Source organism: Poecilia reticulata, chromosome 20 (assembly GCF_904066995.2).
Source record: "Poecilia reticulata chromosome 20, P_reticulata-male-v2, whole genome shotgun sequence".
NCBI classification, from domain to species: Eukaryota; Metazoa; Chordata; class Actinopteri; order Cyprinodontiformes; family Poeciliidae; genus Poecilia; species Poecilia reticulata.
The window spans coordinates 23,861,833-23,878,644 of NC_088849.1; the positions used below are offsets into that span (position 1 = coordinate 23,861,833).

General features: G+C 37.4%; 1 protein-coding gene across 2 annotated transcripts in view; it reads left to right on the plus strand.

Annotated features, from left to right (window-relative positions):
• LOC103456693 (cadherin-10-like) overlaps positions 1-10,065 on the plus strand; it is a 41,897-nt gene extending 31,832 nt beyond the window's left edge. Inside the window, exons 8-12 of one of the 2 annotated variants that reach the window (XM_008396404.3) lie at positions 485-621; positions 700-821; positions 1,140-1,248; positions 2,307-2,558; positions 7,679-10,065. In XM_008396404.3, coding sequence (XP_008394626.1) covers positions 485-621; positions 700-821; positions 1,140-1,248; positions 2,307-2,558; positions 7,679-8,169 — 1,111 coding nt within the window. In that variant the 3' untranslated portion in view covers positions 8,170-10,065. Of the gene's footprint in view, positions 1-484; positions 822-1,139; positions 1,249-2,306; positions 2,559-7,678 lie in introns of both variants that reach the window. The other variant, XM_081601498.1, reaches the window with a different exon arrangement.
• Positions 10,066-16,812: the final 6,747 nt, after the last annotated feature.

The window sequence follows — 16,812 nt, forward strand, 5'->3', positions numbered from 1 at the left end:
TGCTTTTGTGATTAACTCGTGATGCAAAAAATTTATTTCCATTGCAGTTTTCGGAACAATATTTATTTAATATGGCCAATAAACACCTTATCCCAGCACAAAACCTTATTGAAAATTGTTTTCTTCCGAAAATGGTGTGTTATTTATTTTTGCCATTTCAATTTGCGCTATTCGGAGGATAATCTGGCAACACTGTTCTCATCTCCGCTCCAGCCAATCAACTACTAGGAAAATGATTGGCGCTCTGTTATTGGCTTCTTTACGAACACCAGCCAATAGCATGTCCAGTAGCATTTCGCATTTCATTGTGTGTTCCAGCTTTAAATGCCGTATTTTCAAATGCTTTATGAAAAAAATTCCCAGGGTAGGGAAGTTTTCCAAGAATACTTCAGAAAACCCCCCAGAAAATTTAGCCAAGCCGGATCGGCCATTTAGAGATTACAGTTAGCACCAATTGCTAACGATGTCCTTGTCCCTCTTGCAGATACTCCATTGACCGACACACGGATCTTGAAAGGCTGTTCAACATCGATTCTGTGAACGGCACCATCACAACGCTGAAATCCCTCGACAGAGAAATGTCCAAATGGCACAACATCTCTGTGGTGGCCACCGAAATAAGTAACTTCCTCCTTCAGTTCCTTAAACAGCTCTCTTCAGTCCTGAAATGCGAGACAAAGCTTCATTTTCGTGTTTCAGACAACCCTCGGCAGACGACTCGAGTGCCCGTGTTCATCAAGGTGTTGGACGTCAACGACAACGCTCCAGAGTTCGCCATGTCCTACGACACCTTCGTCTGTGAAAACGTCAAGGCAGGACAGGTGAATGAAATGCGTTGAATTATGAACTCGATTTCCCTTCCAGATGATTTTGTCAACACAGCTAGACACTGTATTTACATTTGTGTAAACTTTACGTCTAAAACACATTAAGTTTCCTCTTTGTCCATTTTTCAGAGTAAAAGTCTACTTTGTGACTTGAAACCCTTTTGCAGGAGGTTGTAGTATGAGCACTGTATTACAAGATTCATGCATAAATGTCTTATTTGCGCATCACATCCCCAATAAACCCCTGTATTATGAAGAATTATGGATGTTTTCTCATCCCTAATACTCACTATTTGCTGTTTCCCTCTGCAGCTGATTCAGACAATAAGCGCTGTTGACACAGACGAACCGCTTGTCGGGCACAAGTTTGTCTTCAGCATAAGCGCCACCAACCCAAACTTCACCATCGTTGACAAGGAAGGTAGGATTAAGTTCAGCTCCCAGCACACAGTTGGAGACATTTGTACCAGAAACACAGAAACTCTGAGTCGCTGCAGCTTCCTGCAACTTCAACTGCTCTTTTTCCTGGATGGAATGTTTAATATAAAACTGATATGTTAAAAAAAAAACAATAAAATGTTTGGTCATTTATTTGGATTTAGACAGATTGAGTTTGCTGATTTAAAGTGACAGCGTCCCTAAAACAGCTCATTGTGACGGGAGATCAAAATAGGCAGAATCAAGCAGACCAAATACGGCAATGGCTTATTATAGCATCATTAATGGAACAAAAAGGAGAAAATTTCTGCCAAAAAAAGTAAAATGTTTAGATTAATTTCCAACATTTTGTAAAATAAAGAAGAACATTTTGAAACTCCAAAAGTAAAAAGATTGAGGCAAAAACTCAGATGTTTTTAGATTAATCTGAAATCTTAATCTGAAAATTTGCAAGAACAAAAATGGAAATTTGACTTTCTCGGGTTAATATAAACATTTCTGTATTTCTGAAAAATTTTAAACTTTTCAAACTCAGAAATTTCCACCGTTTTTCTAAAAGATTTCTGAGATTAATCTTAATATTTCAGTTTTTCCTAGCAAATTTTCAACTTTTTAAACTGAAATTCCCAGTTTTACTAATAGAAATTGAGATTAGTCTCAAAATGTCTTTTTTTTATTTTTTATTTTTATTTTGGACCAAGAATTTTTCTTTTCTTTAGATAATGTCAAAATGTCTTTTTAGCAAAAATTTGACTTTTCAAAGTCAGAAATTTCCACTTTTTTTTTTTTTTTAGATAAAACTCATTAAATTTTTTATATTTCAAACTCAGAACATTTTGGTGGAAGACGCCGTTGTAAAAATCTCATTACCCAAGAATGATTTTGTGCAAAAGATGTGATGAATCTGTGTTTCGCTCATGGATCCATCCCAACCTGTTCAATGAACCTGTTGGGGTCACAACTTACAAATTCTCAGTTTTTATCTCAAACATTTGTGACAAGAGGACATCCGTTGGTTTGACCCGCTCCGTCTCCCCGCAGACAACACTGCCAACATCCTGACGAGGAGGGGCGGGTTCAGCCGGCGTGAGATGAGCATGTACTTCCTCCCCGTGGTGATCTCCGACAACGACTACCCCATCCAGAGCAGCACCAGCACGCTGGTGGTGCGCGTCTGCGCCTGCGACAGCCGCGGCAACATGCAGTCCTGCAGCCCGGAGGTGCTGCCCTTCTCAGACGGCCTCACCACCGGAGCGCTGGTGGCCATCCTGCTCTGCGTGATCATCCTGCTCAGTAAGCATCCGACCCATGTGGCGGTTTGTGGCAGGAGAGGAAATTAATCCATCGCTGGTCTCAGATCGACACATTTTCAGGGTTTGAAATCCTAGTAGATTCGAAATCTTCCAGGATTTTTAAAAAGGTGTTTTCAAGGTTTAATCTAATGTCCAAATATTTTCTTACACCTAAATAAGAGTGTTTTTTTTTGTCACCTTCTAAAGTTGAAATAAAAATAAAATCTCTTGTTTTATGTCAGAATTACCAAAATAATTAGATTTAAAATGTTGCATTTTAATTTAATTTGTCTCTACTGTAGAATGTCAAACACCATGTCAAGACATTATTAACAGCATCAAATTCTAAAATATAGTGAATTTAAACTGTCTTCTTCAGTTCATTTGTATTGTTTTTATCCCCAACATGGTGCTGGAAAAGTTTGAAAGCCTCCCTTGAAAGTGCTTGAATTGTAATTGTTTTCAAGGTTTGGAAAGTCCTTGACATTCAGACTTCATAGTTTTGTAATAAAGTGTAATCTAAAGTTTGATTAAAAGACTTAATTTAGAGATGAAACCAGATATTTTCATACAAATAATAGAAAACCCACAGTCTGAAGTCAAATCAGAATAAAATCTCTAGTTTTAAGTCAGATAAAATGACCAAAATTATTTTATGTGAGACTTAAAATTTAAATTACGATACGTTATAATAATGGGATGATATAATGTCACACTGCAGTTACAGTTTCCAAACACGATGGAGTTACAATGTGACAATGTAACAATGTGACCTGAATGTTAGGAGCTACACTGTAGCACCACATGTTGCACTATGGTGCTGTTACAAAGTAACAGTTACAAGATAACAACCGTTACAAAGTAACAACTGTTAGTTACAAAGTAACAATTGTTACAAAGTAACAACTGTTAGTTACAAAGTAACAAGTTACAAAGTAAGTTACAAAGTAACCATTACAAAGTAACAGTTACAAGATAACAACCGTTACAAAGTCACAACTGTTACAAAGTAACAACTGTTAGTTACAAAGTGAGTTACAAAGTAACAGTTACAAGATAACAACCGTTACAAAGTAACAAGTTACAAAGTAACAACATATACAGTTACAAAATAACAACCATTACAAAGTAACAGTTACAAGATAACAACCGTTACAAAGTAACAAGTTACAAAATAACAGTGTGGCGTTACAGCCAGAAATCTTTACTTTAACATGGTTTATGTTGTTCCACTGCTTTTTTTATTTTATCTTAACTGTATTTGATTAAAATCCACATTACTGATCAAATGAGTTGGGATAAGGAACTTCTGTTCTGTTTGTAACAATACAAAAGAGGAGAAATGTTAATTTTACACAAGTCAGAGCTCTACTGAGTGATAAATTGTAATATTTATGTTTGTAGAGGCAGATTAATCATGCATCTGTGAACAGGAATGGCAGCATTTCATTACGTTTATAGATTACTGCTTTTAAAAGATTTTAAAAGAAAGCGACTGGACAGATTTCTAGTGTTTTCTCTAAACTGCTGCAGCTTGTCTCATACATGTCAAGGTCATCAGAGGTCATCACAGGTCATTTTTGATGTTTCACACAAACAAACAGAACCCTGCAGCATTTCAAAACCCTGAGCATCCTTTAGCTGATGCTCTCTAAAGCTGCATAGCGTAACAAACCATCCAGTCCTTCACATTGTTCCAAGTCATTGTAACTGTGTAAAATTTTGCGTAAAATGCATATCAATGACAAGCGAATGAGCACCTGAAAATGGTGAGCTATTTATATGCATTGCCAGACCATTTCACTCTGAGGCAGCTGCCCTGTGTTTCACTTAAAATTCATGCCTATCTTATTTTTCCACATAAGCCGCACATCGTAGATGAAAAAGGTAGGACGGCAGAGATGAAAAGGGCTTAGAAAATCCAATCAAGTTTCTAAAGAAAACAGGAGTTCAAGCTGCAGATTTTACATTTCACACCGACGCCGATGCACAAATTATACAGACACAATCAGGAGGGACGACGGTTTCTCCTGGCGGTGGGAAAAAGGGCCTTTGCTCCAGTAAACTGATGCACTTTAATCCCAAAATTATACAGCGCATGGAAAGGTACTTAGACCCTTTGAATTTTTGACATTTTGTTGCACTACAACCAGTTTTTATTGAGATTTCATGTGGAAAAGCAACACAAAGTTGCACAAAGCAAAAGGGGACATTGTGCTCCAAAAATTACATAAATGCAAAATGAAAAGTGTTGCATTCAGATTGTTTATCCAGCAAAATCTGGAACCACGTTTGGCAAAATCTCCAACTCAAAACAGTCTTTTGTCATTATGGTAAAGATCTGGAAACACAAACTACACCAAGATGAAGATTTCCTGTGAAAACTAAAGAGAGCGCTTAACATCTGGGCGAAATCTTTACAGGTTTGAAACTCAAATTTAAGTTTTTCCTAAAAGATTTTTGAGTTTCTTCTTGCAAATTTAAAATTTCAAAATGTTAAAATTTTTTGAGACTGAGTTTTTTCCAGTAAACTTTCGACTTTTGAGGCTCAGAAATTTCAGCGCTTTTTCCTAGGAAATTTCTGAGATTCATCTGAATTTGATTTTTTTTCTTCTCCAAAATTTGAGTTTTCTTCTAGAAAAACTTCAATTTTTTAGATGCAAAAGTTTTCCTTTTTCTGAATCTCAAAATTTTAGTTTTTCCTTCAATTCGTTACTGTTGGAGCGCAGAAAATTCAGTTTTTTCCAGAAATCTTTTTGATTAATCTAAGCATTTCTGTGTTTTTTCTAGAACATTGTCACCTTTAAAACTGAGAAATTTACAGGTTTTTTCTACAAAATTTTGAGATTAAACTCTGAGATTATCTCAAAATATCAGTTTTTTTTTTTTGCAAATCTTAGTTTTACTTTGGGGCTGCACAGTGGCGCAGTTGGTAGAGCTGTTGCCTTGCAGCAAGAAGGTTCTGGGTTCGATTCCCGGCCCCGGTCCTTCTGCATGGAGTTTGCATGTTCTCCCTGTGCATGGTGGGTTTTCTCCGGGTACTCCGGTTTCCTCCCACAGTCCAAAAACATGACTGTCAGGTTAATTGGCCTCTCCAAATTGTCCCTAGGTGTGAGTGTGTGTGTGTGCATGGTTGTGTGTCCTGTGTGTCTCTGTGTTGCCCTGCGACAGGCTGGCGACCTGTCCAGGGTGACCCCGCCTCTCGCCCGGAACGTTGGTTGGAGATGGGAACCAGCAACCCTCCCGACCCCACTGAGGGACAAGGGTGCAAGAAAATGGATGGATGGATGGATAGTTTTACTTTGGCCACAATAAACCGTCTGACCTAGGAATAATTTGGATCTTATTTATTTATCTAAGTAGTAAAGAGCAAATGAGACCTAAAACCTAATTTACACGAGTTTCTTGGCCAAAAAAACCTACAATAATTCCTCGTGCTGCAAAAAGCTGTGCAAAAGTTGTAAGAATAATCACGATAACTTCAGAAAAAAAATCCTCATAAATTAGCATGCATGTGTGGGCGTACTCACTGCTGTTTATAAGAAACTCTGACTCTCTCCATGTGTTGAACTGACCCCATCTTTATCCTCGTTTTTCCTCTGACCAGACTAATGACACAAGCAGTTCAGAAAAGACCAGCTCTTCCTCCATCTGTCTGCATTTTAAAATCCAGATATATAAACAAATATCCGGTGGGCAGATCTCAACAAGCCTCTCAAGTGAACTGAAGGTTGAATTTTTATGCCTCTCATGTCAAACAAAATATCATGACATCTGCTCATTATCTGAAGCTTTTTGCCTTTGAAACCCCCCTGACAGACTGTCTCATTCACCTCCATTTGACTCAGAAATGCAGGAAGCTGGAGCTGCACTTATGTTTTGTCTGAAATCGTGCACTGGCCAGTCACAAACGTCCTAATGTCTGAAACGGCCTCAGCCCATGCTGAAAGCATTGCAATTAACGCGTAGGTGGGAGGCAAGCAGAGCGCTGCGGAGCCCACTGGGAGGAAAAACGAGAAAAACCAGAGAGGAAGAGGCAGAGGGAGAATTTCACTTCATCAAATTTATGCCCTTTAAATAATTACATGTTGTCCTACATTTCCTGCACAAACTTCTTTGCATTTAATTTGAAAAATCATAGTTGTCCTTATTTGATCAGGTTCATCATCGCTGGTGAAGATTCTTAAATATATCTGAGTTTTTTTTAATTCGAATAAAATACTAATTTAAGACAAAGTATAAGAGCCGCACCAAAAAAAAGAGAAAAGATTTTAAGTCATAATATTACGAGAATAAAGTGGAAATTATGCAAGAATAAAGTTGTAGCATTTGAAAAATAATGCGATGTTATTCTGAGAAAAAGTTAAAATTTTAAAGAATAAACTCGCACCAGTATAGAGTGGAAATCATACAAGAATAAAGTCGTAATATTTTGATAAGTTGACATTTTTTGAGAATAAAGTCGTAATATTTTGAAAATGAAGCCAAATTTTAATAAACTCAACATTCCAAGAATAAAGTTGTAATATTTTCAGAATACAATCGAGCTGCTTTGTTTATAACTTAAATTTTAAGTCTAAATTGGATTTGTATTTTTTAAAAGTGATTTAAAGTTACATTTTCTGTAAAATACACAATTTTAAATCTTGCAGGATTTTTTACAGCAGTTTTGTTAACATATTTTGTTAAAATCGGTGTGAGTAATGGATGGGTTATGGATATGTTTGTTTTTTTTGTTGCTGTTCAGATACCTTGTAAAAAAACAACAACAAATTGTTGAAACTAAATGTGAAATAGCTGCACAGCTCAACTCCAGCAGCTTCCATGGCAGCGTTTTCACCCCTGAGATGAAATATGAAGATGTTCGCTGACGAGTGTAAAATGGGATCCTCGAACCGCGGCGCACTTTATAAAGTGAAAGTGCCATTCAGGAGAAAAAGGGGAAGAAAAAGCTTTTCCACTGAATCTTTAATAATAGGAGGTGAACGCCCGAGGCAGAGTTAGGGATTTGTCACTGGTAGCAAATGTGTCTCCCTTCTGCTTTTTGCTCCCTAATGCATGACACATGTTCAGAGGCACGCATCTTATGCTCCGCGCTCCCTCTCTGCTGTTTTTGTGCAGTGATCGTGGTGCTGTTCGCTGCCCTGAGGAGACAGAGGAAGAAGGAGCCTCTGATCATCTCCAAAGAGGATGTCAGAGACAACGTTGTCAGCTACAACGACGAGGGCGGAGGAGAGGAGGACACTCAGGCCTTTGATATCGGCACGCTGCGCAACCCGGAGGTGATGGATGCTAACAAGCTTCGCAGGGACATCATACCCGAAATGCTGTTTCCCTTTCGGAGGACATCACCGATAAAGGATAACACGGATGTGAGAGACTTCATAAACGGGCGGCTGCAGGAGAACGACGCCGACCCCACGGCGCCCCCTTACGACTCCCTGGCAACCTACGCGTACGAGGGAACCGGGTCCCTGGCGGAGTCCCTGAGCTCGCTGGAGTCCGCCGCCACCGAGGGGGACCACGACTACGATTACCTCAGCAACTGGGGACCACAGTTCAAGAAGCTGGCGGAGATGTACATAGGGAGAAGCCCCGACAGAGAGACCTAAACGAAGCCATCCGTCTCTCTGCGATCCAAACTCCTTTTCAATGTCCTTTCGGCTAACTAGCTAGCCAGACACATGTTTGTCTAGTTGGTTAACTAGCCTGTCTGTCTTAATATCTATCAAGCTATCTGTTTGTCTAGTTTGCTAGCTAGCTTGATAGTCAACTGGTTGTCTGTTTGCTCCACCTACAAATGTGCGTGAAAATGCACAAACTCATGCGCACTATATTAAACCCTCATGTGGAAGATTACATGGAAACGGGAAGCTGTGTTCGAAATGTTCACTCACAAAATTTTACTACACGATAAATTGTCCCAGTAATTATCGCGATAAACGATAATATTGTTGTTTGATGCCATTTTAAAGTAATATATATCATCAGCTAAAAGTACATTTTGCCAATTGTGATGTGGAAACAGGAAAGCTATGTTTGAAATGTTTACAAAATTTGAATAATGATAGTCTATAGTGATGAACAATAATATTGTTGTTGTAGACCATTTTAAAGTAACGTATATTGTCAGTTTCCTACAATTCACTGTTGGCCAAAGGTAACGTGGAAACATTAAAGCTATGTTTGAGATATTCACTCACAAAATTTTATAAGACAATACTGTCTCTAATTATCGTGATAAATGATAATTTTTGAAAAATATGTATTATCAGTTTCATAAATGACGTGGAAACGGAAAAGCTATGTTTGAAATAATGACTCACAATATTCTTCTAGACGATATATTGTCTCTAATTATCATGATTATGTTAACATTGTTATTTTAGATCATTTTCAAGTAATTTATACTGTCAGCTTCCTAAAAGTCATCTTTGGCCAAAAGTGACCTGGAAACAGGAAAGCTATATTGTAAATCTTCACTCACAAAATTTTAACGATAAATTGCCCCAGTATTTATCACGATATACACTAATGTTGTTTTGAGACCATTTATAAAGTAATATATAGCATCAGGTTCCTCAAAGTCATTTTATTGGTTAGAACATGTTTTGGAAAAATCACTGTTGAGCCATTATTTTAGGGAGGTGACAATATTCTTTATAGCACAATAATTTAAGATCAGTAACAAACAATAACAAAATAAAGGAAAAACAATTGTTTCCAAATCTGTTTCTTTCTATAAAAATCTTATGAAACTTTAGCTAAAACTGCAGCTGGTAATTTTTGTTTGTTTTTCACTGAGTAGGTAGAAAATCCAGAAATTTAACTCTTAATAAAATTACTCAAGTAAAAGTAAAATGTACATTTTCTTCCAACAAAGTTACCGAAGTGAAAGTAACTAGTTTTTCTTTACCCCGTAACGTTTAAAACCAAAACAAAATGGCGATATTTGTAAACGATTGGACAATTCGAACACAGAGCGAGACTTGAAGCGAGTTTTCTATAAGCAGATCCAATATAAATCTCAGTCTTTTGCTTTTTTTTTTGGTCATAATCAGTAAAGATGCCTTTAAATTTTAGGACTTTTGTGAACAATGGTGTGAATAATGTGTTTTGTAATCAACATGAACGATAGTAGTATTGTATACTATCAATGTTAAATGGTGCCGGCTCGGTTTGGGTGGGAAACGGGGGAAGGAGTCCGACGGCTTTTCCAGCCAACTCCATTAAATACTGTAAATGTACAAAGTGTTTTTAATGATGGACATCGTATAAACTATTTGCTATATCTGTTTGACGAACTATGTTCATGTGAATGGTTGGTGGAGTTTCTTTTTGTCAAACTGTGAATTCATTTCATCATGTAGGTGTAAAATGTAATGGAAAGTGTATGTTGTAGGAAACTGTCACACACTGCTTTCATGCTATTTGAATGCCGAGTCATATTGTTTTATATTTATATTTTTATACTTATTTTCTTAATAAAATGATCTGAAAAGGGTTAAGCCATGCTTCTTTTCAGTTTTCCCAGATTTTGTTCTGTAATACAAATGTAACAACTACTATTTGAAAATACTCAAATATGCTACATTTGTGAAAGAATGAAAAGTTTGCTCACTTAAAATCACTTTGTTTAATTTAAAGATAAAGGTGGTTTAGTAGGATAACTAAAAATTAAATTAATAACAAAGAAAATAGTCCATTAGTTTGGTAATAAAGCATTTAAACGTTTTGTCAAATGGATCAAAATCAAATTGAAATTGCATGCTGGTGTCAAAAATAAATTTTTAAAATTAAAATTTAACACACAAATTCAGTTTACTGCTAGAAACATCAACATTTTGGAATCAATAACAAATGATCTTGTAATTAAAGGCCCCTAAACTACAATGTATCAACCAAAACATCATTTCTGTTGCACGACTCAAACACTTTCTCTTTCATTTGGCTCAAACACAAACAAAATTAAGTGATAAAGGTAATTATTACGAATAAGGATGCAGGAGGAAAATTTGGAGACGTTGTATGCATTTTATGTGATCTGCAGACATTAGTAGCTGTTTAAAAATATTTTAAAAATCCTCACGTTTCCCCTGATATTGCAACCATGCATTAAAAACAAATGTGTGGTTTGTACAAACCCCCACTTTTAATAAGCCTCATTTTCTTTTGTATCTAGAGAATACCAATATCCAGTTCAAAATTATGCAGAAACTCTCAATTTCAGAATAAAAGACTAAAAAAATCTTCCTGCACTCAATAAACTTCCACAGAGTTTTAAATCTCCAATATTAATCTACAAAAGACACATCCCAATTATACTACAACCACAAATAGTCAAACTTTTGTTATTACTCTGAGCCAGAAAACTATCATCATTAAAAATAAAGTGCTCTTGCTTTGGAAAGTTGAATAAGAACTCCATAAATCACACTTTATGGAGCTAAGTGGTGATTAGGTACACGTGTACAAGCCAGTGCCTCCAATCCAGCAGCCAAGCAATTAATCTAATCCCTGTGATGTTTTTATGTCCAGTCATTGCAGAAAGTATTAAACTGTTTGTGCAGACGTCTTTGGGAAAATGACCCTACTTCTTATTTGATTTGTGACCTCAATAAACATTTTCTAAAACTGTTTATGGTCTCGGCTAGTTTTACAGCTTCTTTAACAGAGCATGATGTCCGATCTGTGAACTGTGATCCAATTTTAGCATCAAACAGATAAAATAGAAGAATATGGCACTTCTACATTTAGGTTTAATAAGCTTGAAGAGAACTTTAAGGGATGTTTTTTGCTATGTTTCCTGTTAGTATCTACATTTTTATCTGTAAAAGTGTCTTGCAAGACAACCTCAAGCTACCTTACTTATTGTACTTATTCCTTTTCTGTGATAGACCAACATAAAATAGAGCATTATCGTGAAGTCGGAGGCAAATGATAGATGGTCTTCAAAAAATGCTGCCAATAAAATCAAATCCAGAGCATTCAGTTGCCTTCAGATGTATAAATCCAGTGGCTCAGTGAAGGGAAGGCCGCTTTGGTTTGCTACAACACATCAAGCAGGTCAGGGAGAATGTCCTGGAGTTTAAAACGGGGTTAAAGGTGATCTGTTATGCTGCCTTGAAAAGGTTAGGATAGGTGTACGGTCTACACAAAACATGTTCATTACAGTTTTTTGCACAAAATCATTCTCATCTGTTCAGTTCTGCCTATTTTGATCTCCTTGCAGAATGAGTCACTCGTCACTTTAAAACCAAATAAGATCAACTCAATGTTGAAGGTCGCACGTGAAAATGGCTGCAGACAGATGCGCAATTATACAACCGTACATCTTTGAAAAGCACAAGTAGAGCCTCCTGCACAACCAACAAGGATGCAGCAAGTGGCTCCTGGATGGTAAGTCAACAACAAAACACCTGTCTTTTCCAGAAGCCATTGTACAGTGCATTACAAAAAGCTGTCCAAAGGTGCCGGAACTCTGCTTGGGTTGCTAAGTAACGAGCAGAACTCTAGGGTTGCTAGGTAACGGCGCACGTGACTTTACAGTGAAGAAGTTTTTGAAACTGCCAATTTTCCAGACACCAAAATACATCAACTTGTTGCCAAAAGAGCAAGTTTGTTTGTCTTATGATTTTGAAGTTGTTGTCTAGACTGGAGGCAGCATATTAATAACTTAAGCCTCATTACATTCCGCTGTGGTCGTTATTTTTCTTCCCGCTTGCGAATCAGGATGCAGAATAGTGACGTTTGTCGAGTTTCGATGACGTTCAGGACCTGGCCCTGCAGGTTCAGGTCACATTTGAAAAGATCGGATGCGTATCGGATATTCAAGTGGCCCTTTCGGAAAAATCCGACTTTTGTTTTTTCCGACTGTCATAAAAAAAAATCAGGTGGCATTATGGGAAAAAAAATCAGAATTGAATCATTTTGGGCTGCAGTGTGAATGCAGCCAATGTCTCTAAACAAAAATGTTTTACTCTATCATGCAATCAGTTGATTGACTACTTATTGTGACAGGTTCATACAGTAACTACATCATATAACTCACAGAAGGGATGGTTGACATTAAAGCCTATTTTTAAAAATGTTTTCTTCCAATTCCCAATAAAATACTTTAAATTTTCAGGGTTTAAAAAGTGGGAAAAGTTGAAGCAGTGCGTTTAAGGTGTTGCATAAGGTTTTGGACTGGGGCCAGCGCGGGGCGTCGGCAGCGATTGCTTCTTTCTGCATTAGTGATTACTCTGAAAGCGGGAGAGGCTGAACCTAATTCTGAAGGAAACCTTTTGAGTCTCTGGAGTTCACGCTGCGTTTGCGCCGCGGTGGAACTGACCGTGTCTGTGTGTCAGATGACTGTGACTTCCTGCCCGCTCTCCGTCACGACTCGCACACAAAGCCGACCTGCTGAGACCTTTTTCCTTCCCCTTAATCACCATCTTTGATCCCACATATTGATAAAACTGACAACACATTTTAATAACCACATGATGGTTTTCACTGTGTCAAACCCAAGGCTCTCGGGCCAAATTCGGCCAGTTGTAACTTTCAATATGGCCCTCTGAATGGACGCAAAAGAGATCCTTCAAGTTAACATATCTGATTAAATATTTTTATCAATCAAATCTAAGCAGATTTTATCCGTTTTCTGCTTGATTCCAGTTTTTTTTTTTTACAAAGAAATTCACGCAAAAAATCAGATCCTCTCATTTCTTTTCACTAATGCATTTTTAGTCTATCACAAATTTTCCACAAAAATTGAAATACAAAATCAAAAATGCATTATTAATCCCTAAAAGTAATAAAGTGAAAACCTATCAAAAACATTGGATTTAAATTATGCCAACTCCCACCTGCAGGTGGCAGTATTTCTTACTTCTACTAAACATCCCTCGTGCTTACAGATGCGCCGATTTGATTTTAATATTTATATAGGTCTCAATATTGAAAAAATGTCAAGCATTAGTGATCCATATGGCAGATCTGTTCAATCTAATTCTTTATTTTACGTTATATTTAGAATTTAACGTAATTTCTTCTTTCTGAATCATTTGAAAGAAGGTTTGTCACATGTCTCATTACAAGTAAAATAATACAAGAGTGAAACTGGTATTTTTTCCATTAATATTAAAAAGAGTTACTGACTTAGAAACTAGACAAAAATAGTTTCTACACTGATTTTTTGCAGTGTGGATATGGCTCAAAATGAAAATGAGTTTAGCAGTTGTCAGTCACCCAAATAAGTATTTTGTTCCTTTTTTCTGAATATTAATATGATCATTAAGTACATGATTTCTGCAAATCAAATCTGACTTTTCATACGTTCAATACAGGGAAGTTGTGATGTATATTTAACATGAAGTGTGCAAGTCAGTGAATGTTAACCTCCTTAATTTAACCCAGAAAGAAAAACTCAACTATACATCCAGTGGGAAGCATTAGAGGAAATGTTCTTCATCCGATTCGCCTTGGCAGAAACGTTTGGCCTTGCGTCGCTATTTCAGCAGAATTGCAGCGCGTTTCGTGAGTCGACACCCTGACCTGAGCTGAAACCTGAACATATGAGGAGGGCATCTGCTCCCCTCGGGGTGTCTGTTGGCGTCTGAGGTAGATAATCTGTACCCTCTCCATGAGCCTGGACGCTTCCAGGGAACATTAGCATGGAGGTTGTGCGAATAATACATTAACATCAGAGCTGGATGCTACACCTTACAGATCTCCAGGTTTTCCAGGAATAAAAAAAAATGTTTTCATTTTGCTGTGAGTGACAGCTTCAGTCCTGGTTGCCTCCAGGGCTCTGGGTTAAACTCACACGCTGACAACCCATCGGGAGTTCTGGGATTACCCAGTAACATGACACAACAGATGGTTTGTTGCACAGCAGCACCTGGGAAGTCCGAAGGAAAAGCAGTTTGAAACACTTGTGCAAAAAAAAAAAAAAAACCCGTGTTCAGTGGATGACTCTGTGTAGTTGTGACAAAAAGGAGACGTAATACACAAAATTCACATTTCTGTGCTTCCATTTGGGTCACAACTTCTTCTAAAAACAGCCCAAGTGCTTAAAATAACACGCTCTGCTGTTTTTTGCCAATAAGTCGATGTTTTTTCAAAAACTTCCGGAATGTAACCCGTTACCTAGCAACCCCAGCCAAGCCCCGTCCGTTACCTAGCAACCCAAAGTTCCAGGACATTTGCTTCCAATTCTGTATAAAAGCTGTTAGATTTTGGATAAGTGGCGGTTAGGATGTCAGCAAATAAAATCCACCAAGAAGAAAATTGAACTGTTTTCTTATTACATTGCAAAAACACAAAACCATGCCAAACATATTTTTGGTCTAGTTTCTAGTGTAAATATCTTAGTTTTGTCTTATTTCAAGTGAACTAACGTACTTCTCTGATAACGTCTTTAATAACTTTTCAGCAAGATATAGAAGCTTGTTTTAAGTGAATAATTCTTGAAAATTAATACAAAGTATTAGTGCCACTGTCAGATTTTTTTTTCCCACTTCCAACACAGAAAAAGTGAAAAAATCTGCTAGTGGAACTAGTATTTTTAGCTAGTTAGCCAACATTAAAGCTATCATGTGAAATCGTCTTGTAATAAATAAAAATAATCTGCCAGTGGAACTTGTATTTAATTAATATTAGGGATTATTTACTTAGAAACGTTCATAATGCTTGCTGAAAAGTTACTTGTACGTTAGTTTTGTCTTATCTCAAATACTTTAAATATTTACACTAGAAACCAAAAATACTTGGTAAGATTTTGTGTTTTTGCAGATAAATCCATTGACTTGAACTCGACTGAAAATCTCTGGTGTGTTTGAAGCCAAATCACAATAGTGCTGAAGATGCTGGTCATTTCGGGGTTAAACATTTCAGAGGCTGCAGTACTCATTAAGTGTGGCATTTTCTATTTAATTAGGAGAAACCACTTGGAATATTAGTTGCATTAAGCATTTAAAATCCTTCTTGTCCAATTCGTTTATTTCATATTTTGCAGATGCTGGTTTAAAAATGTTGCCAATAAACCTAATTTGCAGTTTTGAGTCGAAGTGTTTTAGGTGCAACTTTATTTGGAGGAACATTTGGTTATCATACTGTCAATCTCTCCTCCTGGGTCATCCATAACAGGCTATCAGAATACAAGACTGCAATGGGCTGAGAATACAAAGAGAGGCTCGGTATCCTGTGCAAATAGGAGGAGATTTTCACCTGACAGGACGCCGTCAGCGCTTTTTAAAAATCTCGGCATACCCAGCATGGCTTAGCCGTGTCGCCTAGACGCAAGCAAAATATTCAGTGGCAGTACGAGTTCTTTATTGACCCATTATTGCTTAAAATAGTGGCATCATCAACATCCTGGAGGCGGTTCTGCTTTTGCAAAAAACTCACCTGGTTCCAATTCCTGAACACTAAATCTCATTTTAGGATTGTTTGTTTTAGGCGGCAGAAACAAAGCCGATGTCACAACTCCAGGCTTCAGTTCTCCAGGATGTTTTTTTGGCCCCCCACCTTCTCCGATTCCCTGCGATGTTAGTACAAAACAGGCCTTGTGTCATGTTTCATAATGCATGATGTTTCTTATGGGTCTATTGTGGCTGGAAGAAAAAAAAAAGGGACTAAAAGACGCAAAGTAGTGCAATCAATAATGCAGGTGAAATATTGGTATGCAGACGAGATGTGACAGCAGCAGAGAACTGCCTGAGGCTTTTTCTTCCCTTGTCCCCCCTCGCCTGCATTTTTATAATAGTAATTTCTTGCACAAACAAGTTCCAAGCTGATACCCAGGGCAGACAATTTCTCATATTCCCTGCATATCAGCTTAATGTGGCTAAACTGTAACCAAAAAGTCATTATTTTTAACATGCTCTGATTACATAACTGCAGCCTCGACCACCCCACTTGAGGGCAGAATAGATTTTTCCATTAACTGACCTTTAGCGTTCGAAAAACCCAACGTGCCGATCCAGGTGCACTTCAGAAACGCATCGTGGAAAAAGTGTTATTAGAAAATATGTGCTCGTAATTACAGCTGCTCTCGGAAAACCTGCAGATGAACGTGAGAAAATGGTTTCTGGTTCTTAATTTCTTGTTTTCTAATCACCTATCCAGACCTCCAGAGGGAGGCTTTGTAGCTCAGCAAGTCACGAAGAAGTATTTTGGTAATTTTCAAATTTGTGCTTTTTGGTCTCACGTAAACATTTCAGATCATCAAGTTAATTTTAAAAAACTAAAATGTATTTCTCAGTTTCTAT